The sequence below is a fragment of the Hylobates moloch genome, unplaced genomic scaffold, assembly GCF_009828535.3.
Source record: "Hylobates moloch isolate HMO894 unplaced genomic scaffold, HMol_V3 SCAFFOLD_8, whole genome shotgun sequence".
Taxonomy (NCBI): Eukaryota; Metazoa; Chordata; class Mammalia; order Primates; family Hylobatidae; genus Hylobates; species Hylobates moloch.
Genome location: NW_026652283.1, coordinates 120,654,277 through 120,680,863, shown reverse-complemented (window position 1 = coordinate 120,680,863; position 26,587 = coordinate 120,654,277). Strand labels below are relative to the sequence as shown.

Below are 26,587 nucleotides of genomic sequence, written 5' to 3'. Positions count from 1 at the left end.
TACTCACATTTCTATCTGATAATCAGCAAGGGGGAGAAGAAGCCACTCAGCTCCTGTTTCTCCCTGGAGGGTGAGGTGCAGAAGGGGAGGCATTTCATCCTGTTCCTGAAACCTCTTCCCAGTGAAATGCTGGTGGAGACCTCAACCACCAATCCACTGAGACAAGTTATAAGAATAAATCATGTTCTTTAAAAAAAAAAAATCACTACCTACTTCTTATTCTCTGTCTCTCCCAACGGGGGAATAAAACATCTAGAAATTTTTAAAAATTAGAAATAGAAAAGCTTGGAATTCATTAAAAAAGGCCAATCAGATAACAGTCATCTATGGTTTCTTCTTTATAAAGAAAGCATTGCAGAACCATTAGTCAAAGACAGACAGTTAAATGACAAGTCTCTGATTTGACCAACAAAGGAGAGAGCTAAACCAGTCAAAGAAGAGCTTGGAATGTCTTTTTTAAAACCATCATGAGATCTAGATCAGCCACCTAAGCCCCACAATGGCCAGCAATCACCTAGGGTGATTATTCTGGTCTACCTGGGAGCCTTCTGGTGGGCACCCATCATCCCAGCATGACTGACAGCCGTCCCATCACTCTCAATCCTCTCCTGATTTGAACACTAAGTGATATGTTCACGCTACCTGAGAGTGGGACGGACTGTGCCGAGGCTGAGAGCAGACAGCATGGACAGTTTTGCCTTTGTACCACACAGCAGGTATTGACTACAGAGCAGTCCTAAGGCACCACTGGCCAGGAAGCCCACCCTTAGAGGCATGGACTGGAACTGAGCCATCAGAAAGTCGTGTACACACATCAGACTCATCTGGGTGGCTTCTTTTGTTTTTTAATGACTCATGCCTGGTCCCTTCCCTGAGAAATTCTAACTTAACATGTCTCATTAAGAAAGCCTGACCTTGGCCGGGCATGGTGGCTCATGCCTGTAATCCCAGCATTTTGGGAGGCTGAGGCAGGTGGATCACTTGAGGTTAAGAGTTCAAGACCAGCCCAGCCAACATGGTGAAACCCGGTCTCTACCAAAAAATACAAAAAATTAGCCAGGTGTGGTGGCGTGCGCCTGTAGTCCTAGCTACTTAGGAGGCTGAGGCAGAAGAATCACTTGAACCCTGGAGGTGGAGGTTGCAATAAGCTGAGATCGTACCACTGCACTCCAGCCTGGGTGACAGAGTGAGACCCTCTGTCAAAAAAAAAGCCTGACCTCTATGGTGACCTGCTTAAGTTACCTTGGCTGGAGTTGAAAGCCAGCACAACAGCCCTGGACTTCCAACGTCTAGTGCCTGCTGAGACCCCCAGTCTCAGGCTCAGGCCCAAGCTCTGTGTTGACTTAACCACAGCTTCTTTGCCAGCTATCCTCATCGATCCCCCCAAATCTCCCGCTTCCAATCCACTGTCATCCACCCATGAACGGGACCTTCCCCGGAGCCTGGCCCAGCCTCCACACGGGTTTTTGTTCATGTGTTCATGGATGTAAACTGTGGGTGCTTAAGGCAGTGAAGGTGGGGAAACACTGGGCAGCTCGAGCACAGGCTTCACATCTAAGTGTGCTTTTCTATAAAGTCACACAAGAGATCATTTACCCCTTGCAGCTGCACTAAAATATGGTAATTTCCAAGAAACATCTTGCCAGGAAAATGAAACTTCCCTATTTAGAGAACATTCCTTCATTTAGAGTTGAGAATTATATTGCAAAGCTGTCATCCATTTCATGAGACTTTTTTTTTAACCTATTCAAAATAAAATGATTCTGATAGCTAGGTCAAAAGTGGTTCAATCCCTAAAGGGGCTTCCTCGGCATCTAGATGTCTGCCGCCACGTACCACCGCTTACCCAAGGCTTTAAGGCTGCTTGTTCGTTCAGGTTCAATACGCTGTCGAGAGAGAGGCTGGTAACAATTTTTTCAGGTTGGTATAAATGTGGTCTTTCTGCAGCAGTACAAGAAGCCCACGGGAAAACACTGATAAAGCTCGCTTGGTGTCAGGGAGGTTTCTAGTGCAAACGGATATTTTAACTCCTACCTCTATTGCACCTATTCAACGGCATGTGGCTACGGCAAAACAATAGGTTCATGTCTTTCTTGGCTCTGGAAAGTTTACACCAATGCAAAGTATATTGAATTTTTGTTTCCTCTGTTTCATACCCTGCTGGTTCTGTAATATCCCCTTAAGCTTTAAGAACTTACGGGGAATTAAAGAGAGAGAGAGAGGAGAAGAAAAAGAAAACAAATAATATCCCCTTATCCATCCTCACCCAGGTGTATCTGAAAGAAAGGGACCAATGTGTACAATTTCAAAGAAATTAAAAAAGAAACAATAAAATTTCTGTTGTTGATATGTTCAGGACAGGGGATATTCAGGTTAATATTCGGTTGGTGCAAAAGTAATGGCACAATTACTTTTGCACCAACCTAATAACAGTTACTCTGCAATCCTATTTTAATACTTAAGAAGCACTGCAAGATTCACAATGTCTTAGGGTCAGTGATAAATTAAACTATGCACATGATAGTTAAATAGTACTCTGAATACAAGAGCATTAGATAACAGTTTCCCTTGGGTGTTCAGTGACATTTTCCAGCAAGGATAGATTAGAGATGTTCTGTGTAATGAGTTTCCCAGTTTGGAGAAATGGGGCACTGAGCTGAGTGCCCCCTACTTCTACTGCAGCAGCTAATGAATGAGAATGCCACTGGAAACCTTTGCTTTGCAGGGAGCACACTAAAGGGAGGGAAACTGCCACGTGAAGGGTGAGACGGACACCTGTCACACTGCCTGGAATACGACCGGACAGCAAGTTTCCCAAGAGGAGATGACAGGTCACAATTCCCAAAGGCACACTTTCCGACCTCCATAAAAAAAGGCTTAGATTCATACAAAATTTTTTCACTAAAAAATTCCATGTGGCCAGCTAGGAAAAAAAAGTCGAGTTTGCTGCATGGATATGAATACTTTGCTGGAGAAATCATGGTACTGACATCACCCAGATCATGAGATCTGACCCAAGAAGATCTGTGGCTGCTGCTTTTCAGGATTTGAGGTCAACAGGTATTTCACCTCGCTTAAAAGTGGCCTCTTTGGTTCTTAATACAAACAAAACAAAACAAAAAACAAACATACACAAAACCCAAACAAACAGGATGAGTGTTATCTAGAATAGTAACCTAATGTTCTATCCAAAAGTTACTTTGCATGTGTATGTTCTCTGTCTTCAAGTCCATTTTGGGGCAAGGTGGTGGCAAACTGCACAGCCCTTGATTTTCAGGGACAGACTCAAAAATCAGTACCATGCAACAAAAAACAGTCTATTACTGACTTTCTGCAGGCTTTGCTCATGGAATGGGCCTGCACTGTTTTTTGATGTAAGCGCCAACTTAATTCTGCGATGACAGAGTTAAGACTGCCCGTCAAAAAAATATGTTCTTTTGTAATCCCAGCACTTGGGGAGGTCGAGATGGGTGGATCACGAGGTCAGGAGATTGAGATCATCCTGGCTAACACGGTGAAACCCCCTCTCTACTACAAATACAAAAAAATTACCTGGGCGTGGTGACAGGCGCCTGTAGTCCCAGCTACTTGGGAGGCTGAGGCAGGAGAATGGCATGAACCTGGGAGGCGGAGCTTGCAGTGAGGCGAGATTGCGCCACTGCACTCCAACCTGGGCAACAGAGCGAGACTCCGTCTCAAAAAAAAAAAAAAAAATGTTCTTTTTGGTTGCATATACCTGCAAATAAACTAAACACCAATGAACTGTACACTTAGGTAAGTGAACTGTGGTATGTGAATGACACCTCAAAAAGGCTGTTAAAAAATGTTCTGACTTTATTAGCAAAAGTAAAAAAAAAAAATCACAAAAAAGAAGAAATAAAAGTTCCTGTTTTGCTGCATAAATCATGATGCTGATGTCATCCAGAAGAATTATGTCTGTTCAGGAGGACTTTGCAAGGTTTGTGCAGATGCAGTTTAACCTGGATTTTTGTTGTCATATGTATGGAGCTGGGATCAGGAGCCAGGTCCGGGGGCCAGAGGGTCTTTGAGAACTCACTTGGAACAGGGGCTGATCACAGTCGGCGTGGGTGGGTAAACCAAGGCAACATTCACTCGCTCGCTGCCGTTCTTGGGGCAAATGATCTCTGCCACTCCTTCTGGTCTGGGCTGACTCAGCAACTCCCCTGCAGGAGGAGAGAGAAAAATGTGTTACGGAGATGTGCCCTAAAAATGGGCTCATTTTACAAAGACAGCACTGCCTGGGAATGGGGGCAGGCAGAGAAGGGCAGAGGTGAAGCAGCGAAGGGTCTGAGAACAAATGTGCAACCAAGAACAGCAGAATTGCCTGGGCACCAGCTCTAACGCCTAAATTCTCCTCTGCGTCACCGTGGAGAAAATTCTCATGGTTATGGCAGGAAGGCCCACACTAGACAAAGACAGCGTCTGTCACTGCTCTGCTCACCTTCCTTTTAACAGACTGACTCCAGGGATCTTTATCTAGATATCATTGACTGAGCCAGAGTCCCCAGAGCCCACTGAAGCAAGGGCTGCCAAGGAGGTGTTCATAATTAGCATCTGGGGCAGATGGGACTCAAGCAGACCACAGCAACTGTTCAACAAAGCCCTGTATAAATGATCTGGAAACACAGCAGGCTAAAGGTGTTAAAAAGACAAACAGCCTAAGATCAGCCCAGCCTCCTCCGGGCAAGGGGACTGCCCTGATAGGTATGTGTGAAGCGGACGCACGACACAACACTATCTAACGAGTCTAGTAAAAACACATAATTAACCTAATGGATCACCACAATACTTAAAGGAAGGTTATTACTCTGCATGCCCTGGATGTAATCTCTCTTCAGCTAGGTCATTGCATCTCTACAAGCAGTGATGACTTCCATGCTCTCATCCATATACCCAGGGCACCCTGCCCTTTCTCAGAGAGTACTCAAGAAACAGCTCCTGGCTGCAGATGGGACATGTTATTGTTCAAACTGCCCTACTTAAATTAAACCTAGGAACTAAATTTTTTGTTGTTGTTTTTGAGACAGGCTCTTGCTTTGTCACCCAGGCCGAAGTGCAGTGGCCTAATCATAGCTTGCTGCAGCTTCGATCTCCCAGGCTCAAGTGATTCTCCCACCTTAGACTCCCGAGTAGCTGGGACCACAGGTATGCAGCACCACATCTGGCTAAATGTTAACCTTTTACTTCATTTTTGTAGAGAGGGGAGTCTCGATATGTTTCCCAGACTGGTCTCAAACTTCTGGCCTCAAGCAATCTTCCTACCTCAGCCTCTCAAAGTCTTGGAATTACAAGTGTGAGCCACCATGTCTGGCTTCCAGAAAGTCAATTAACCAAATCAAGGATGTGAAATGTACACCAACTGGGGAAACACACTACTGCAATTAAAACTTCAACTCTCTGCACCAACCACTTCCACTGCTGACTTGAAATTCTAGAGACTCCGGGCTGGGTGCAGTAGCTCACGCCTGTAATCCCAGCAGTTTGGGAGGCCAAGGCAGGTGGATCACAAGGTCAGGAGTTCAAGAGCAGCCTGGCCAATATGGTGAAACCCCACCTCTGCTAAAAATACAAAAATCAGCTAGGCGTTGGTGGCAGGTGCCTGTAGTCCCAGCTACTCAGGAGGCTGAGGCAGGTGAATCGCTTGAACCCAGGAAGCAGAGGTTCTAGTGAGCCAAGATTGCACCACTGCACTCCAGCCTGGACAACAGAGTGAGAATCTGTCTCAAAAAAAAAAAAGAAAGAAAGAAACTCTAGAGACTCCAAAGAACAGCAGTCCCCCCTTATTCCTGGGAGATGCATTCCAAGACCCCAGCGGATGCCTGAAACTAAGGACAGTACCAAACACTATACAGACTATGGTTTGCCTATAAGTAGATACCTACGACAAAGTTTAAATTATAAATTAGGCACAGCAAGAAATTAACAACAAGAAATAGGACAATGATAACAATACTGTATTAATAATTAAACTTATATGAATATGGCCTCTCAAAAAATATTATTACGTTGCATTCACATGTATTTGGACCACAGTCGATTGCAGGTAACTGAAATCACAGAAAGTGAAACCATGGATAAGGGCACCACTGTATCTGCTGACATATAATGACATGAAATTCCTTTGCCTCGAAGGGCTGTATTTCCGGCAAGGCACAGTGGTTCACGCCTCTAACCCCAGCACTTTGGGAGGCAAAGGCAGGTGGATCGCTTGAGCCCAGGAGTTCAAGACCAACCTGGCCAACATGGTAAAACCCACTCTCTAATAAAAATACAAAAATCAGCCAGGCATGATGGCAGGCGCCTGTAATCTCAGCTATTCGGGAGGCTGAGGCATGAGAATCGCTTAAACCCGGGAGGCAGAGGTTTCAGTGAGCTGAGATCAGGCCACTGCACTCCAGCCTGGGTGACAGAGTGAGACTCCATCTCGAAGAGCAAAACAAAACAAAAATACCATATTTCTAAATGTCTCATCCCCCACAAAGGCCACACTGACAGCACATGCCCATATCAGCACTGGGCTCTCAGTTTTAAATGCACACCTTGTTTAATCTTCACAGTGGCCCTAGATGGGTTTATCCTCGTTTTACAAATCAGGATGCTAATGCTCAGGGAGGTTATGCGACGTACCCAGAGTCAGGAGCTAACCAGCGGCAGACCTGGGATGTGAATTTGGGAACCCACTTGTGGGGCCCTTACTCTTTGCCCCCAGGCTAGTGCCTCCCCAAAGCAGGGACTGCTTCTTTATGCCAGAACTCATCTTTCCTAAATGAGCAATCTAAAAACGCTATTTTTAATTAATGAACTAAGCAGCATACTTTTATGAAAGACATTAATTTTCTGATGTGAACATTTTTATATAGTGTCGCACAATATTAACTGAATGTAATTTGAGTTCCTTAACCAAACTCCTGTAAACAGCAAACCGCTACAAAAGTTAATTTAGCATCATTAGCTTGTAGCATGGCTATGTGGATATCAGAACTGCACTTCAAACACCAGCTAGGAAAAGATCCCCAAATATAAAAATGCAAGTTAAAAATGTAAACGTTAAATGCTTATCAAAGTAATAAAATGAACCCAAGTAACAACATGTTTGAGCTAGACTGGAACCTGGAAGGCGTCCAGTCCAAACATCAACTAATAAGTCAGAAGCCCTCTGAGTTTAACAGATTTGCTCCAAATCCCACAGAGAGCTGCATGTCTGTAAACCAACCCACCCACCATGCACCACAGGGGCCAGGACTCCAACGAGAAGTTGCTGTGGGCACCCCAGTCTCTTAACACCCTTACTTCTGGGACTGCCCTCACCTAGCTCCTTGCCTGCTATCTTCAAGTTCTACTTTTGTCCTAAAATCATCCCCACGGCTTGAACACAGAGGCGGCTTCTTTCGTTTCCTCTGAAAACTCTCTACTGGTTGGAATTCCACACAGGCCCCAGCTCCACCTGCTTTTATCTGCCTGGGCACTCAGAATAACAAGTGTGGATGCCAGGCCCCTGTCCTCAGCACCCATCCCTGGCAGCAGCCTGGTGCAGCAGGCTTCTTGACTAGTATGTCATAGCTTTCAGGGGTCAGATCATTTTGCCAGAGAATTTGAAATAATAGGCTGGGTGCAATGGCTCACACCTGTAATCCCAGCACTATGGGAGGCCGAGGTGGGCGGATCACAAGGTCAAGAGATAGAGACTATCCTGGCCAACATGGTAAAACCCAGTCTCTACTAAAAATACAAAAAATTAGCGGGGTGTGGTGGCACGCGCCTGTAGTCCTAGCTATTCAGGAGGCTGAGGCAGGAGAATCGCTTCAACCTGGGAGGTGGAGGTTGCAGTGACCCGAGATTGAGACACTGCACTCCAGCCTGGACGACGGGGTGAGACTCTGTCTCAAAAAAAAAAAAAAAAGAAAGAAAGAAAGAATGTACAGCAGACTATTAAGCCTCCATTATCAACTGTAACTGTACCCTAGACTCTCCGTGTCACACAGAGCCAGGTAACTGGTTTTGTTTGGGTCTTACCTCTAGCAGCACTGCCATCCATGGAAACAGAGCACGAAGGTGGAAGGCACCGAGAAGTCTCACACGTGAAAAATTCACTTGATGTTAACAAATACTGAGCAACAAGCAGAACAGTCCATGATTTCCAGCACATTTGTGTACTCCAACAACCTACTATGTGGTGCCAGTATCCTTAGGATTTAAGAAATGCGCACAGTTCCTAGATTAAGAACATAAGAAAAACAGCTTTTTCCTTTCAAAACGATCTTAACTCAAATATGAAGAATGGTTTATGTGTGTGCTATCTAGCAAAACGAAGCTAATCATTCTCAAATTGAACATAAACTTGATCTTCAAAGTAAAGTGCATTATTTCACTGAGTAACTAACTACTGAGACCTTACTGTGTGTGAGAACTGAAGAAGATGCAGGGGTCTGAGAGTTGAGGGCACAGCCTCCACCATGGAGGACCCCAGTGTCCACAGGGGAGGCCAGGTGTGCAAAGAACTACAGTCCTGTACGATGAGGTCCCCGAGGAAATTTACACGAGATGCTGGAGGAGTGCGGGGAAGGAGGGATTCATACTGATTCACAGGACTGGGAAAGACTTCAGAGTAGGGAACACTTAGACGAAGGACCCAGCAACTTTTGTTATCAGAATGGAGAACGATGCGTGCACTGTACCTTACCATCATAGTGTAATGTATGTCAAACTGCAAAATAAGCCTAAGTTAACCCAGGAAGAAGAAAAGATGACCACAGCAGCAACTGACATTTAGCGAGCACCTTTTATTGGCTTCATGTTGTTTATGTACCATCTCAGTCCTCACAACAACACCAGAAGGTAGGGACAATAATTATCCTCATTATATACAGAAGAGGAAATTGAGGCTCAGATGCAAGAGGTAGTTTGCCAATGGTCACGGGAAGCGGCTGTGCTGAACTTTGGCAGCAGGACTGACTAAACTCATCACTACCAGATATCCTGTGTCAAGGACATCGTGATGTTTAAATTAGGTAATACATACAAGAAACAGACTAAACACTGTATCTGGCAGTGAGTAAGTACTTGACACTATTACTGTGGTCACGAGAAGATTCTCTAGAGGCTTACTATTCTAAATATACAAAGAGTTCACAGAAGCGCGTGTGAGGACATGGCGAGAAGACACCGTATGTGAATCAGAAAGCCCTCACCAGATACCAAATCTGCCGGTGCCTTGATCTTGGACTTACCAACCTCCCACACTGTGAGAAATAGATTTCTGTTCCTTATAAGCTACCCAGTTATAAGTAATGAAGGGTAGGGTACAGAAAGGTGGAGAAGCTGGCTGGGCTGCCCTAGGCCAGACTGCCCATGATCAGCTGGCCAAAGCTAGCAGGCAGGGGACTGTCCTCTGGGTGCCAACAAATTCCCTGGGAAGCTATCTTGCGGGGTGAAGGAGCAGGCTGTGCAGAAAGCAGGCTATAGAACTTTCTGGGAAACATGATGAGGCACCAGCTGTGGTCCCTGGAAGGCCACCAACATGGGATGCTGAATTCATAGGGAAGGCAGCTGGAACACCCTTAAAGGGTCTGAGTTGCTGCTGAACTTGAAAGGGACTTACCCAAGGTATGCAGGCTGTCGGTGGATTTCGCAACAATCTTCCTGCACAGCCACTAACAAGTCAGCTGGGGTACCCACAGGTATATTCTAGCACTAAGCCACATATACTCTTAGGGGGTTTTGGGGATTCAAAGAGTGGTTCCCCAAAACTGTAGGGATGTTGCATTCTTCCTGTGAACAAGGTTTCCTCTTGGCTCAATTACAGAGTCAGCCCTCCTTATCAGTGAGTTTTGCATCCATGGATTCAACCAACTGCAGGTTGAAAAAATTGTTTTTAAATTGTATCTGGGCTGGACGTCGTGGCTCATGCCTGTAATACCAGCACTTTGGGAGGCTGAGGGGTGGGGGCAGATCATTTGAGGTCAGGAGTTCAAGACCAGCCTGGCAACATGGTGAAACCCCCATTCTCTACTAAAAATATAAAAATTAGCCAGGCATGGTGGTAGGCACCTGTAATCCCAGCTACCGGGGAGGCTGAGGCAGAAGAATCACTTGAACCCAAGAGGCAGAGGTTGCAGTGAGCCGAAATCGCGCCACTGCACTCCAGCCTGGGCAACAGAGCAAGACCCTGTCTCAAAAAAAAAAAAAAAAAAAAAGAAAAAGAAAAAGAAAAAAATTCCATGTGTACTGAACATGTATAGACTTTTTTCTTGTCATTATTCCGTAAACAACATAGTATAACAACTATTTACATAACATTTGTATTGTGTTAGTTATTATAGGTAACCTAGAGATGATTTAAAGTGTGAGGGAGGAGGCTGGGAGCAGTGGCTCACACTTGTAATCCCAGCACTTCGGGAGGCCGAGGCAGGCAAATCACCTGAGGTCAGGAATAAGAGACCAGCCTGGCCAACCTGGTAGAACCTTGGCTCTACTAAAAACACAAAAATTAGCGGGGCATGGTGGCACATGCCTGTAATCTCAGCTACTCCAGAGGCTGAGGCAGGAGAATCATGGAATCCGGGAGGCAGAGGTTTCAGTAAGCCGAGATTGTGCCATTGCACTCCAGCCTGGACGACAGAGTGAGACTCTGTCTCAAAAAACTAAACTAAACTAAAATAAAGCATCTGGGAGGATGTTCATAGGTTATCTGCAAATACCATGCCACTGGATATCAGGGACTTGAGCATCCAAAGACTTTGGTACCCACGGGGGTACTGGAACCAATGCCCCACAGATATCATTCCTTTTCAAAACGACTCAAACTCATAGGCTCACTTGATAATTGAATATATCCTAAGGTATGGTTCCAACGACAGCTACAAAAACTTACACCATCAAAAATTATGACCCTCTCCTAGAACTGTTTTCATTTTCAGCACACACCTCTGCAACTCTTCAAAATGTAGGAATCCACTGAGTTCTGGGCAATTTAACAATGTAAGGAAATTTCCATTTTCAGGCATTTGTGGAATTCTCAAGTCCGGTTTTGATTCTGAATGCTGAGACTTCAATAAAATAAAAAAATAAAAATAAAAATAAAACAAGAACACTCAGAAACACCCTTCAGTGTCTCGAAGCTTTGGAAACCATTTGTGAAGTCTTATCAGTCACAGAGTACAACCGGCAGGGCAAACAAACCAGGCCAGTTGGGGCCTCTCAGAGATGCCCTTAAATCAGAATGCCCTCAGCACCTATCTTCAGTGAGAATTCATGGCCTGGTCACTAGGCAACACTAAACAAACTCAGTGTCAGCACTTGGCTTCCACTTCTACCAAGCATCCTCCAAAGTGGTGATAGTTAGAGGCAGAAGGAAGTAACAAGGCCACACTCTTGATTACTTCTGCGACTCACACAATGGTTCTCAGATTCTCCCAATGAATAACACCAGGGAAGCCGTGCCAGGCCCACACACTGGGCACAGATGACGGGCGCCTTTCAGTTTCCCTTTCATGGCAGGTGCTCCACCTGGAGCCCGTGAGCTCAGCTTTTCCTTGTTTAGCCCAACTCCTGGCAGAAGACAATCATCCTGACAGTAATGTTTGCTTGCTAATTCCATAAGGCTTTTTTAAAATTATTTTTTGGTTTGAAAGATAGGAGGGAGAAGAGGATGACTAAATGATCTCAGGTTTGCTAAACCAAGAAGAGCTGCATTTGGTCCAAGGGCCCCATGAGAGATCATCAGTCAGGTCTCTTCTAGATCAAAAAGCTGGGGCCTCAGATCACAATGCCCCTTCCAATGCATTTGGCAAACGTTCAACCACAGAAAGCCAAGGGGAAAAAACTGCTATTAAAATTATTTTTCAAATCTCTACCAGAATTTAGTCTCTTCCCTCACATTACAAGCTTATATAGTTGACCCTTGAACAATCAATACCCCAAGCAGTCAAAAATCCACGTATCATTTCTGACCACCCCAAAAGTTTAACGACAAAAAGCCTACTGTTGACCGGAAGCCTTAACAATAATGTAATCAGCTGATTAACAGATATTTTGTGTGTCACATATAGCATGTGCTGTATTCTTACAATAAAATAAGCTAGAAAAAAGAAACTGCTATTGAGACAATCATGAGAAAGAGAGAATACATTTACTATTCATTAAGTGGAAGTGGACTGTCATAAAGGTCTTCCTCGTCATTGTTCATTGAAGAGGCTGGGGAGGAGGGGGAAGAGGAGGGGTTGGTCTGGTTATCTCAGGGGTGGTAGAGGTGGAAGAAAATCCGAATGTAAGTGGACCTGCACAGTTCAAACTCGTGTGTGTTCAAGGGTCAACTGCATTTCCCTTTCATGATAACCTTTTGTTTGGAGGGGTTTTTTTTGTTTTCTTTTGTTTTCTTTTTTGAGACAGACTCTCGCTCTGTTGCCCAGGCTGGAGTGCACTGGCATGATCCTGGCTCACTGCAACCTCCACCTCCCGGGTTCAAGAGATTCTCCTGCCTCAGACTCCCAAATAGCTGGGATTACAGGCGTGAGCCACTGTGCCCGGCCTGTTTGGGGGTTTGTTTGCTTTGTTTTGTTTTAAAAACAATTCATACACATCCAATCCTCTGTAGCATTCTTCCCTACGTCTTCCTCATGCCTGGTGATTTGCGATTCCTCTCCCTCCTGCTCTCTCTGTTTCTAACACCTGCAACAGAAGGAGAGCCCATCTCCCCTCCTCCAGGCCACTCTTCCTCCGGGGACGCCCACCTGCTGCAAAAGTATCAGGGTCTTGGCATCTCCAGAGTCCCTGGGGAGTTTCCTTCCCCAAGTGTCCGTTACAACACTGGGATGAGAGGCCAGGTAGAAACTTCAGGAGGATTCCACTTTGAAGTGTGAGGCTCTACCAGACACAAAATAAATATTCCTGGGCGCCAGAATAAACATCCAGGGCCAGCAAGTGAACCTGGCTTACGTGGCATGTATTAATATGTAGAAGAAATTTCCCCAGGGAGGTTGCAGGAAGCTGAGTCACCTACTAAGAAGGGCTTTATTTTTGGTTCTAAAAGACACAACAATAGCAAAGTAAAATATTGTTCTATATCAAAGTTCTTTAAACTTACTGTTCTCGGCATCTTCATCAGTCCCAGATGAACTCTGATACTATACAAATTGCAATAACACAAGAACAATAGATGCTTTCTTCAGATTTTGTATGAGATTTCTCTGGAATTTCTAAAAATCCTAGAAAGGGGCTGGGGCCTGGTGGCTCAAGCCTGTAATCCCAGCACTTTGGGAGGCCAAGGGTGGCAGATCACTAGAGGTCAGGAGTTCAAGACCAGCCTGGCCAACATGTTGAAACCCCATCTCTACTAAAAATACAAAAATTAGCCAGGCGAGGTGGTGCACCTCTGTAATCCCACCTACTTGGGAGGCTGAGGCAGGAGAATCACTTGAACCCGGGAGGCAGAGGTTGCAGACAGCAGAGATTGTGCCACTGCACTACAGCCTTGGGGACACAGCCAGACTCTGTCTCAAAAAAAAAAAAAGAAAACCTAGAAAGGAACCATGAGGCACCACTTGAAGCTTAAATGACGTGGTTTTATGATGTTGGGGGTATAGAAAATCATTCCTCAAAATATGGCACCTGAGCACGCTGGGCGCTTTTGAAAGCTGAGAGGCCTCTGAAATAAGCCTCAGAATGAATGCCCCTCTAACCTTGTCTTGTCCCCAAACCACAAGGGCAGGGACTATTCCTGGAACGTCCTTATCTGACCAAGAGAGCTTACCAAAAGAAACATAAATGCTTTCTATGCCCTCCCTGGAATCTCATTATCTCACAAAAAAAGCCTGACGAATGTGACCACACCTGACAGACTTTTTCCCGAGATAGTGTCTGCCTCTCAGGCCCATTCCGATTCCAAAGAGAATCACTTACAAGTTCATTTCGGTCTCTGTGGTCCATTCATTCTCCCTAATCATCACTTACTGCCTCTCAAAAGAACTGTCTACATTCTCATCTCTTCCCTCCCCTATGAAAAACGGTATAGCTTCTGTATCCTACTGCGATTCCCTTCGAATGTTAATAAATTTATTTGCCTTAGTAATCTTCTTATTCTTATTAATTTGCCTTTCATCAGTTGATTTTCACTGAACCTTCTTCTGAGAGCAAAGGGAAAGTTTTCCCCGCACTCCCTACAATGAAAAGAAAGCATTCACGTGGACGGCACGCACACTTAAAAACCTCACCAACCACAAGAAGTGGCCAGAGCTGGTGTGAAAGGCTGAGACTAATTCATGGAAGTAAATTAATAGTGGGACACACTGTAAGAAGCTAAAACTTCCGAGGTCAATGTTGCAAAGGACAGCTAAGGCCTTCTACAACATTATTCTCTTAGTAACAATTTAAAAAGTGAAATGAACTTGAACTTGTCATTCACCTGTATGTATCATTATATATAGTGATATATTTAGATATACAGTGGTCCCCCATCACCTGTGGTTTTTGCTTTTAAAGATTTTGGCTACCAGCCATCAATCTGGGTCTGAAAATATTAAATGAAAAACTCCAGAAATAAACAATCATCAGTTTTAAATCTCGCACCGTTCTGAGTAGCATGATGAAATCTCGAGCTGTCCAGCTCCATACCCCCCAGCACCATGAACTCTCCTTTGTCCAGTGTCCCCACACTGTAGACGCTCCCCTGGGAACCCTCCTTTGTCCAGTGTCCCCACACTGTAGACGCTCCCCATCTGCTCATCACTTAGGCACTTTCTCGGTTATCAGATCCACTGTCAAGGTGTTGCAGTGCTTAATACGTCACCCTTATTTTACTTCATAATGGCCCAAAAGGGTAAGAGTAGTGATGCTGGTGATTTGGAACTGCCAAAGAGAAGCTGTTAAGTGTGTTAGTAAAGAGCTGAAAGGTCTTGACTTAATAAGGAAAGAAAAAAAATTGCATGCTAAAATTACTAGATCTACAGTGAGAATGAATATTCTGTGAAACTGTGAAAACGGAAAAATAAATCTGTGCTAGTTTTGCTGCTGCACTTCAAACTGCAAAAGGTGTGGTTACAGCACCTGCTAAGTGCTTAGTTAAAATGAAAAAGGCATTACATTTGTGGGCAAAAGATATGACTGGAAACATTTTCCAATTGATGGCAACTGGGTTTGGTACCATTGGTGGTTTCAGGAGCCAGTGGGGGGCTTGGAAAGTATCCCTCGGAGATAAGGGTTGGGGGAATGACTCTATAGCAAGGGTCCCCAACACCGGGGCCATGGACTGGTACGGGTCCATGGGCAGCACAGAAGGAGGTGAGTGGCAGGTGAGCAGGCAAAGCTTCATCTGTTTACAGCCACTCCCTATTGCTCAAATTACCACCTGTGCTCCATCTCCTGTCAGATCAGCACAGCATTAGATTCTCATAGGAGTGGGCAAACTCTATTGTGAACTGCATATGTGAGCGATCTACACACCTCATAAGAATCTGATGCTTAATGATTTGTCACTCCCATCACCGCCAGATGGGACCAACTAGTTGCAGGAAAACAAGCTCAGGGCTCCCACCGATTCCACATTATAGTGAGTGGTATAATTATTTCATTATCTATTACAATGTAATAATAGTAGAAAGAAAGTGCACGACAAATGTAACGCACTTGAATCATCGTGAAACATCCCACCAACCCTACTCTCTGGTGTCAAACAAGGTTGGAGACAGCTGCTCTACGGTGATATAGACATACAGTGAGATGCACACACACCCTGCCCTTTGTTGCTCTACAACGGCCCTACATGTAAGTATGTCCTTAAGAAAATGTGCACAAGGACTTACACCATCCTCTCCTCACTGACCCTTAAAAGGTCTGACACCATCTGACCCAAGTCAAAGCTGCCTCTTCCCGCCACTCACTCGTCCCACCACGCCTCCCTGCAGACACGTGCGCCACTTGGCTCCATTTTGCTCGCTAAGGGTTTATATAAATACAAATCCACCCAAGAAAGGAAAACTATTTCCCCTTTTCCTGCTCTGGATAAAGTTCCAGCAGACTTGGCTAAGGATGAGACAAGCTTCACAGATCAAAGAGAGTTGGGGAGATGGGGAGGGGGAGGAATAGAGCCCAAACCTAGCTCAGCCCTCTCCTCTCACAAAACGCAAGTCAAGATTATAAAAAGCCCACAGTGCTGCACTGAAGTGCTTTCAAAAGGTTACTCTTTATTTTGATAGCCTGTCACCTACTTCTTACTGGAAAATGGCTCCAGGCTCAGAGAAGTTACTGCAGACGGCATAAGAGCATTCAGACGACAACGTTCTCCTCCCAACATTCATTTTCCTTTCAACAGAAAATAAGAGGAACCTTTACGACCTGAAATTGTAAACACTAGCCCCCAAGGACCATATCAAAACCTACCTGACTTTGAAGTACTAAGGGGAATCATGTGACATTCTTATTAATGATCAGAAGCCAGGCCGGGCACAGTGGCTTGCGCCTGTAATCCCATCACTTTGGGAGGCCGAGGCCGGCAGATTGCTTGAGACGAGAAGTTCCAGATCAGCCTGGCCGACATGGTAAAACCTCATCCTACTAAAAATACAAAAATTAGACAGGCATGGTGGCGGGTGCCTGTAATCCCAGCTACTCTGGAGGCTGAGGCAGGAGAATCGCTTGAACCTGGGAGGTGGAGGTTGCAGTGAGCCTAGATCATGCCACTGTACTCCAGCCTGGGTAACAAAGCAAGACCGTCTTGGGAAAAAAAAAAAAAATGATCAGAAGCCATATACAGTCAACTCCTGAACAAGAAAGGTTTGAACCATGCAGGTCCATTTACAGGAAAATTTTCTTCCACCCCTGCCACCTCCTGAGAGAGCAAGTCCAACCCCTCCTCTTCCTCCTCCTCAGCCCACTCAATACAAAGACGATGGTGAAGATCTTTATGATGATCCACTTCCATTGAATAGTAAATACATTTTCTCTTCCTATGATTTTCTAAACATTTTCTTTCCCCTAGCTTATTTTATTGTAAGAGCACGGTATATAATATATAAAAGATACGAAATACATGTTGATGAACTATTCATGTTATCCGTTGAGGCTTCCGGCCAACAATAGGCTATCAGTAGTTAAGTCAAGGAATCAAACGTTATATGTGGATGTGATTCCATGGGAGGGGGCTGGTCAGTGCCCCTAAACCCCGAGTTCTTCAAGGGTCAGGTGTACTTGCTTCTTGTCTCCTAACATTTCTGCAAATTCATTTTTCTCCAAGGAAGGGAGGAAGGAGGAGCAGTGAAGGTTGGGACTGGGAGGTCTGGTAGAGCTGAGGCCTCCCTGAAGAGTCCTGGGAGAGGAGAAAACCCGCAGGCTTGGAGTCGGACCCACAGGGCCTCAAGACCAGAAGGAACCTTGAAAAGGTTCAACTTTCTCCTTTTGCTCATGAGTAATGTCTCGCACAGGCGGAAACATCTCCCGCATCACTACAGGGAGAGGATTCCGGCTGGAATGCTCTCTCAACACCAGCTTTTCTTTATCAACACTCCTACCCAAGTGTCATCTGCAGAATAAAATCCAGCCGGGACTTGAGGCCATTTGAAACCCACAGCATCTATGATGACAGGAAAAGCACTAAATTGCACGACTAATTTAAACCCAGCACTGCTAAGCCTCTTCAACCTCTGAAAAATTGTAATTGCAAACCAGAATAATTTTTTTTTTTTTTTTGAGATAGGGTCTTGCTCTGTCACCCAGGCTGGAGTGCAGTGGCACAACCATAGCTCACTGCAGTCTCAGCCTCCCAAGTAAGTGAGACCACAGGCACACACCATCATACCTAATTTTTTTATTTTTATTTTTTGTAGAGATGAGATCTCGCCATGTTGCCCAGGCTGGTCTCAGACTCCTGGTCTCAAGTGATCCTCCCACCTCAGCCTCCTAAAGGGCTGGGATTACCGGTGTGAGCCACCATGCCTGGCCAAGGCCACTATTATTCTCCTTTGGGTAACTAACGTCCACCTGACGCGTTATTAGCTGATGCTGCGCCTCCTCTGCGGGGATGTAAGCTCCACAAGAGTGGGATTTTCCTTACTCACTGTTGGATCCCAAGCATCCAGAACAGTGCCAGGAACACGGCAGGCCTCAGATATATGTTGAAGAACTAAACATATCCATCCCCGAATACATAAGTTGGGGCATAAACACGGAAGTCTCTCAAGTGCCCTCAGGTGTGTGGTTCTGAATCCGACACTGGTGTGGTGCAGGGTTAGGCTGCAGGGGCCAGAGTCCACACCCTCTTCTTCCACAGGGCACACAAGTCCCCAGCTAGGAAGCTTCCAGACTTCCCTGGGCAGTACCACCTTCCCTGCATGCCATCAAAGGACAAACAAAAAACCCCAAAACCAGAAGCACTCCAGGAAGTGGTCACCCTGCCTTGCTTTCTTACCAGATTACTGGATCTTTTTCAAACTAAAGAGAAAACCACAACAAAGTCAAGTTCCATTTGGGGCGATTCTAATGCCAACCTCTTAAAATATTTTCTCAATTCTGAGGATTATACGGCTCGGAGAAGCCCGTAAGTGTAGTGCAAAATGTCCTCTTCTGAATCGTAGTTGCAAATGGCTTCCTTTGAGGGGGGAAGGCAGAGATACAAAGAATCATTTAGTGGTTCGGGGGTGTGGGGTAGAGGGAGACTGAAGCTGGAGTAAGATCTTAGCATCCTCCTTTTTGTCCTCCAGTCTTGGTTACCGACACGGGCTGGTCAGTATCCTGCTGGGTCCCAGGGTGGTGGGCACATCTCTGGAGATCTTTCTTTCTGCAGTTCTCTCCTCTGGGGCGGCTATCGAGGCCACCCTCCTGGCACCACAGGCTGAAAACTCTCAAGACAGTTAAGCTGGGGCAATGACAGGCTTGCCTCCTTCACTTCTCATAGCTCAGGATCACTGTCCTTTCTTGCCTAATGCTCGTGGTCTTTCTTAGAAATCATTACTTCTTATATTTGACGGTGGTTTTTGCCCTAGGTGCGTGAATGAATATGGTTCCTGTGACACTGTGTTGGCAGGAAGGGGTACTGTGGCTACAGGCATGTTTTGCTTTTGCTTTGTGCTTGTTTTTGCCATAGGTTTTTTAGTGCTTGATACTGTGAATAAAATACAGTCAGGCACTGTCTAATGACTTCTTTTTTGCCTTTTTGAGATAGAGTCTCGCTGTCACCCAGGCTGGAGTGCAGTGGAGTGATCTCAGCTCACTGCAACCTCCACCTCCCAGGTTCAAGCGATTCTCTGGCCTCAGCCTCCTGCGTAGCTGGGGTTTCAGTCGTGCACCAACACGCCTAGTGAATGGTCGTAATTTTAGTAGGGATGGGGTTTCACTGTGTTGGCCAGGATGGTCTCAAACTCCTGACCTCAAGTGATCCGTCCACCTCAGCCTCCCAAAATGCTGGAATTACAGGCATGAGCCACTGTACCTGGCCTTCATGTAATGACTTTTTGATCAATGGTGGACCCCACATTTACAAGGGTGGTCCTATGAGATTATAAAAGAGCTGAAAAATTCTTATCAGCTAGTGATGTCATAGAGCAATGCATTATTCTCATGTTTGCAGTGATGCTGGTATAAACAACCTACTTCACTGCCAGTCATAAAATGCTAGCACATACAATTATGTACAGTATATAATAGTAACAAACAACTATGTTACTGGATTATGTGCTTACTATACTATACTTTTTATCATTCTTTTAGGGGGTACTACTTATTTTTAAAAAACTACTGTAAAACAGCCTCAGGCAGGTCTTTTGGGAGGTGTTCCAGAAGAAGACATTTTTATTATGGGGTATAACAGCTCCATCACTGTCACTGTCCCTGAAGACCTTCCAGTGGGACAAGATGTGGGGGTAGAAGACACTGATATTGATGATCCTGACCCTGTGTAGGCCTAGGCCAATGTGTGTGCGTCTTCATTTTAACAAAAAAGCTTTAAAAATTAAAAAACTATAAAATTTAAATAGAAAAAAACTCATACAATAAGGATATAAACAATATTTTTGTACAGCTGTACAATGTATTTTAAGCTAAGTGTTATTGTAAGAATCAAAAAGTTAAAATATTAAAAGTTTATAAAGTAAAAAAGTTACAGTAAGCTAAGGTTAATGTACTATTAAAGAAATAAAGACTTAATAAATTGGACGTGGCCTAAATGTACAGTGTTGAAGTCTACAGCAGTAGTAATGTCCTGGGCCTCCATATTCACCCATACTGACTCACCCAGAGCAACTGCCATTCCTACAAGCTCCATTTATATTAAGTGCCCTACACAGGTGTATACCACATTTTTATCTTTTGTTTTGTTTTGGTTTTTTTGAGACAAGAGTATTGCTCCATTGCCCATGCTGGAGTGCAGGTGCATGATCTCGGTCACTGCAACCTTCACCTCCCAGGTTCAAGTGATTCTTGTTCCTCCGCCTCCCAAATAGCTGAGATTACAGGTGTACACCACTACGTCCAGCTAATTTTTGTATTTTTAGTAGAGACAGAGTTTTGCCATGTTGGCCAGGCTGGTCTCAAACTCCTGACCTCAAGTGATCTGCCCATCTCAGCCTCCCACAGTGCTGGAATTACAGGCATGAGCCAGCATGCCTGGTCACCATTTTTTATCTTTATACTGTATTTTGATTGTACCTTTTCTATGGTTAGATACACAAATACCACTGTGTTACAATGGTCACAATATTCAGTACAGTCGCATGCTGTACAGGTTTGTAGCCCATGAGCAATAGGCTAGACACTACAGCCTGGGTGTGTAGCAGGCTAGACCCTACAGCCTGGGTGTGTAGTAGGCTAGACCATCTAGGTTTGTGTAAGTGCACTCTGTGATGTTCGCACAATGACACAAGCGCCCAAGGGTGCGATTCTCAGAACATATCTAAATTGTTAAGCAAGGAATGACTGTAGTTTCTTTTTAAATAGTAAGCCTGTCATCAAAGTTAAAAAAGTTAAGCTCTTCCAAAAATGCTGAATGAAAAGACAAGTCACAGACTGGGAGAAAATATTTGCAAACTATATATCTGATAAAAGACCCATGTGCCAAATATGTAAAGAACTCTCAAAACTTAAGAAAATAAAGAAAATAATTTTTTTAAATGGGTAAAGTTCTAACAGTCACCAAAGAAGGTAAACCGATGGTAAATAAGAGCATGAAAAGACACTCAACGTGATGCATACTGGGGAGCTGTAAATTAAAACCACATGAGATACTACTTCATGCCTGCTAGAATTTTTTTTTTCTTATTTTAGGTTCCAGGGTACATGTACAGGATGTGCGGGTTTGTTACATGGGTAAACGTGTGCCATGGCAGTTTGCTGCACAGATCAACCCACCATCTAGGTATTAAGCCCAGCATCCATGAGCTATTCTTCTCGATGCCCTCCCTTTCTCACCGCCCCCCACACAGGCCCCAGTGTGTGTTGTTCTCCTCCCTGTGTCCATGGGTTCTCATTGTTCAGCTCCCACTTATGAGTGACAACATGTGGTGTTTGGTTTTCTGTTCATGTATTAGTCTGCTGAGGATGATGACTTCCAGCTCCATCCATGTCCCTGCAAAGGACATGATCTTGTTCCTTTTTATGGCTGCACAGTATTCCATGGTGTATATGTAAAACATTTTCTTTATCCGGTCTATCATTGATGGGCATTTGGGTTGATTCCATGTCTTTGCTATTGTGAAAAGTGCTGCGATGAACAATACACATGCATGTATCTTTATAACAGAATGATTTATATTCCTTTAAGTATATACCCAGTAATGGAATTGCTGGGTCAAACGGTATTTCTGGTTCTAGGTCTTTGAGGAAGTGCCACACTGTTTTCCACAATGGTTGAACTAATTTACATTCCCACCAACAGTGTAAAAGCATTCCTATTTCTCCACAGCCTCGCCAGCATCTGTTGCTTCTTGACTTTTTAATAATTGCCATTCTGACTGGCGTGAGATGGTATCTCATTGTGGTTTTGATTTGCATTTTTCTAATGACCAGTGATGTTGAGCTTTTTTTCATAAGTTTGTTGCATGCCTACTAGAATTTCTAAAACGAAAAACACTCAGCATAATCAAGTGTTGGTGAGGATGTAGGGGAACTGGAACTCTCCTATACCGTGGGTGGCATTTCTTGAAAAGTTGAAACATGCACCTACCATGTTACCCAGCTATGCCACTCCTAGATATTTACCCAACAGACAAGAAAGTATACATCCATACAAAGACTTGTAGCAGCTTCATCTGAAGTAGTCAAAAACTAGAAGCTCCCTCATTTGAAGCAATACAAATGTCCGTTAAAAGGTCGGCAGATAAACAAATTGTGGTGTATTCATACAACAGAGTACTACCCAGGAAGGAAAAGGAATGAGCCATGGATATATATGCCAACATCGATGACCTGGGAATAACTATGCTGAGTAAAAGAAGGCAGACCAAAAACAGAGTACATACTGGATGAGTCCATTATACAAAACTCTAGAAAATGCAAGCTAACCTGGAGTGACAGGAAGCAGATCAGTGGTTGCTGGGGGTGAGGATGGGAGCCAGGAAGGAATGGAAGTGAGCAAGGAGTGAGGGTGATGGATATGTTCACCACAGGGTCTGTGGTGATGATTTTATGGGTGTATGTATATGTCAAAATCTATCAAATTGGACACTCAACTATGCATTTTTCTGTGTGCCAGTTATATCTCAATTACAAACAAACAAAAACACAAAACCTTATGGTTAACCCAAAACCTAAACTATCACCGAGAAATACCAATTGGGGTTATGGCATGACCATCCTCCCCAAGAAAATAAAATGCTTGACAGGTTCTGAGAGGGACAAATTTCATTGATCATATCCCATGAGTTTCATGCTAAAGAATCAGGGAATCTCACAGATCGAATGCACACACAGCCAGAAATGCCATATAAGCATGCATCTTTTAGTGAAATATTTATGATTATTTCATTTGTGCCTCACTGTATTGTTTGTAAAAGAAAAAAAGTATATTCTATGAGATAAAACTCAAGCTGAAGCTATACGCAAACATGTAGAAAATTCTAATACTAATAATACTAGATACTATCTAATAATAATTGGTAGATGACACTACCTAGCAATGGCCATTATATCAGTAGGTCAAAGTAGTTAAAGATAGTTGATGGTTACAAACTTTGAAGCAGTAGCAATAACGTGGAAACACACCTAGTGACTGAAGGACTCACATGTGAGAGCTGACATTTAGGGAAAGGTAAGTCAAGGTTAACATACTCTCACCCATCTCTAATCAACTAAAGATATATACAAGCATGGCTTCTTTCTCCTCTTCTTCGACCGCAGGAAATGACTCCCTACCTGTTCACAAGGTTCAGAGAACTGTAACTTAAAAGTGAGACACAAGCTTTAGTTCATCCAACACTATCCCCCTCCAAATGTCAAAGAGACGCCAAGGCTAAGGGTAATTAGAGATCAGGCCGCTGGCTGCTTTCAGTACAGAAGCACACAGCAATCTAGTGGCAGACTCCAAAAACTAGCTCCAAAGAGCACCATCCTCTCGCCATCTAGACTGGATATTACATCACTTCTGATAACATGAGTAACTACCATAATAATCTCTATCAGCTATGAGAAAACTTACCCTGGCTTTTATGAAAGGAAAAAAAAAAGCACTTGATTTCTTGAGCTGAGAAATTACATCAAATTACACCCAAGCTCTTTGTTAACTGACGTCCATTTGTATCAGAGGTAATTCGTTTAATAAAGCCATTTGAAATAAAAAGTATGGGCAGGTGCCAACCTACACATACTTGACTTTCAAAAATAATAAATGGCCTCATTCCTCCTCACAGTGCTCTCTCTGAGGCTTTCAACAATTCCACCTAAGAGGCCACCTATTGCCCTGTATCCTTGGCCACAGCCCCAGCCTTGCTGCACCCTCGAGTGCTGCCGCAGCGCCCCTGGACTCCGTCCCAGCCCACAGATGGGGGGGGCTCTCGCCCCTCCTATTCTCCTTGCTGTGGCTCTAACCCAGCAGTCCCCAACCCTTTTGGCACTAGGAACCAGTTTCGTGGAAGATGATTTTTCCAGGGATGGCGGGGCAGGGGGATGGTTTCTGGATGAAGCTGTTCCACCTCAGATCATTAGGCATTAGATTCTCATAAGGAGTGCACAGATCCCTGGCATGCACAATTCACAATAGAGTTCATGCTCCTATGAGAATCTAATGTAATGCTGCCACTGATCTGACAGGAGGCAGAGCTCAGGCAGTAATGTGAGCTATGGGGAGTGGCTATAAATACAGATGAAATTGCTCACTCCTGCCCTGCAGCCCAGTTCCTAACAGCCCATGAACTGGTACTGGTCTGTGGCCCGGGGATTGAGGACCCCTGCTCTAGCCTGTATCTATCCATACATTCTCACCAATGCATCCCATTATGGACTGAGAACACCAAGAAATCATGACCACCCATACATCATACTCTTTCAGAATGTTCTAAGTTATAGGGGCTTTGTGGGTCCACCTTGAAACCTGACCAGCTTTCAGAGCATCACATTTCAGGGCTGGCTCCTCTCCTTTAAAGTCAGTAGACTCAGAAGAGTTTCTGGAACACAGCCTTTGTGGTTAAAGACAATCCACATAATCCAACAGTAAATCTTCTCTGCACACCCTACAAACTTATTAAAAGTGACTTCTTAAGCACAAGCAAAGTCACACATCACAGGTCAACCTCAGGTGAAACTGGTCTTCCACCTAGTTCATGGTTTATGTATCCCCAGATCCTTCACAATGCAAGAGCTACAGAGATTTCTATTTTTCTACAAGGAAGAGAAGGAGAAGGACTAAAAAGCACAAGTACTTTCATGAAGTCTGAAAGGTGACTCTGCCATTTACCCACTGGATAACTGTGTGGAACTGACTCAGCCTCTTGAGCCTCATTTTTCTCATCTGTGAACTGTGGATAGTAAATGCCAAATATGGACCCTACAGGAACGCTACAAGAATTAAACAATACTTGCAACTGACTTAACCCTAGGCTTGGCACATAATAGCAACTCACTCAATGTTGACTTCCTTCCTCACACCCTTGTTACCCTGAAATATAAAAACAAAGTTTGAGCAAAAATGTCTTCGGGAAAGAGAGAAGCAACTGCAAGGGTCTTGACTTTCCTACGTCCTTCTCTAAAGTCCCTGTCGCTATCCTTATATTTTATCCCACTTCCAACGCAGACCTTCTTCTATAAAGAATATCTAGCACTTTCGCACGTTTCTGAAGGAAGTGTATTATTTGTAGCCCCTTTTTGGAGAAAAATTATTCCGCTTCAAGGTATTTATTTTACGGATATACTAACACGTGTCAAAGAATACAATCTCGTGTCTTTTGTGTTGTTTCTGCAGTAAAATATTGAAAACAATCAAAATGCTCATCAATAGAAGCTGGCTAAATAAAGTCGGCTTATATAATGGAATATCACACGGCCAGTAAAAAAGAATCAGACAGCTCTCTATATACCAGTATTTTGCAGCGTATATATTTAACTTTTAAAAAGCATACAAAACACTGTTTCTATTCTACTACCATTTTGGGGTGGGAGACTTTCTTTCCCTACTCATTATATACATGCAAATATATACATTATAAACAAATCTCTAGATTTTTTAAAACATAGAGCATTTCTTTAAGAATATCCAAGAATTGGCTGGGCGCGGTGGCTCACGCCTTAATCGCAGCACTTTGGGAGGCCGAGGCGGGCGGATCACTAGGTCAGGGGATTGAGACCATCCTGGCTAACACGGTGAAACCCCGTCTCTACTAAAAATACAAAAAATTAGCCAGGCATGATGGTGGGCGCCTGTAGTCCCAGCTACCAGGGAGGCTGAGGCAGGAGAATGGCGTGAATCCGGGAGTCGGAGCTTGCAGTGAGCCGAGATTGCGCCACTGCACTCCAGCCTGGGCGACAGAGCGAGACACTGTCTCAAAAAAAAAAAAAAAAAAAAAAAAGAATATCCAAGAATCTGGCCAAAGTGGCTGCCTCCAGGAAGGGAAACACATGGCTATGCACAGAATAGACAACTTTCTTTTCCCCACAGAGCCTTTTGTACCTTTTGAGTCACCCAGGCTGGAGTGTGGTGGTGTGATGACAGCTCATTGCAGCCTCAGCCTCTCAGGCTCAAGCAATCCTTCTGCCTCAGCCTCCCGAGTTTCTGGGACCACAGGTGCACACCACCACGCCCAGCTGACTTTTTCTATTTGTGAGAGAGACGGAGTCTTTACATTACCCAGGCTGGTCTCAAGCTCCTGAGTTCAAACTATCCTCCTGCCTCGGCCTCCCAAAGTGTTGGGACTGCAGGCGTGAGCCACCACACCCAGTCTATATAGACTATCTGTGAAACACAAAACTTAAAATAATCTATCCCAGTGTAAATTTAGTTTTTGTTCTGATTTTTTCCCCCAGAACAGCTCTCACATTTAAAAAGTCTTCCCCTAAATTTACTAAATTACAAAAATTAACAGTGCTGGTTTGAATAAGTAAATAAATATAAAGATGTGAAAAGAAAAGGATATAGTCCTTTCCCTTACTCCCCCTTCTCAAG

The 26,587-nt window shown here is 44.3% G+C and overlaps 1 protein-coding gene across 2 annotated transcripts in view; it reads right to left on the bottom strand.

Annotated features, from left to right (window-relative positions):
• Positions 1-26,587, bottom strand: part of MFHAS1 (multifunctional ROCO family signaling regulator 1) — a 108,413-nt gene that overhangs the window by 9,506 nt on the left and 72,320 nt on the right. For both annotated transcript variants that reach the window (XR_009214526.1, XM_032162506.2), the window contains exon 2: positions 4,058-4,184. Coding sequence is in view for 1 of the 2 variants with exons in the window: in XM_032162506.2 (XP_032018397.1) it covers positions 4,058-4,184 (127 nt within the window). In the remaining variant the exon portion in view is untranslated. The remainder of the gene's footprint in view (positions 1-4,057; positions 4,185-26,587) is intronic.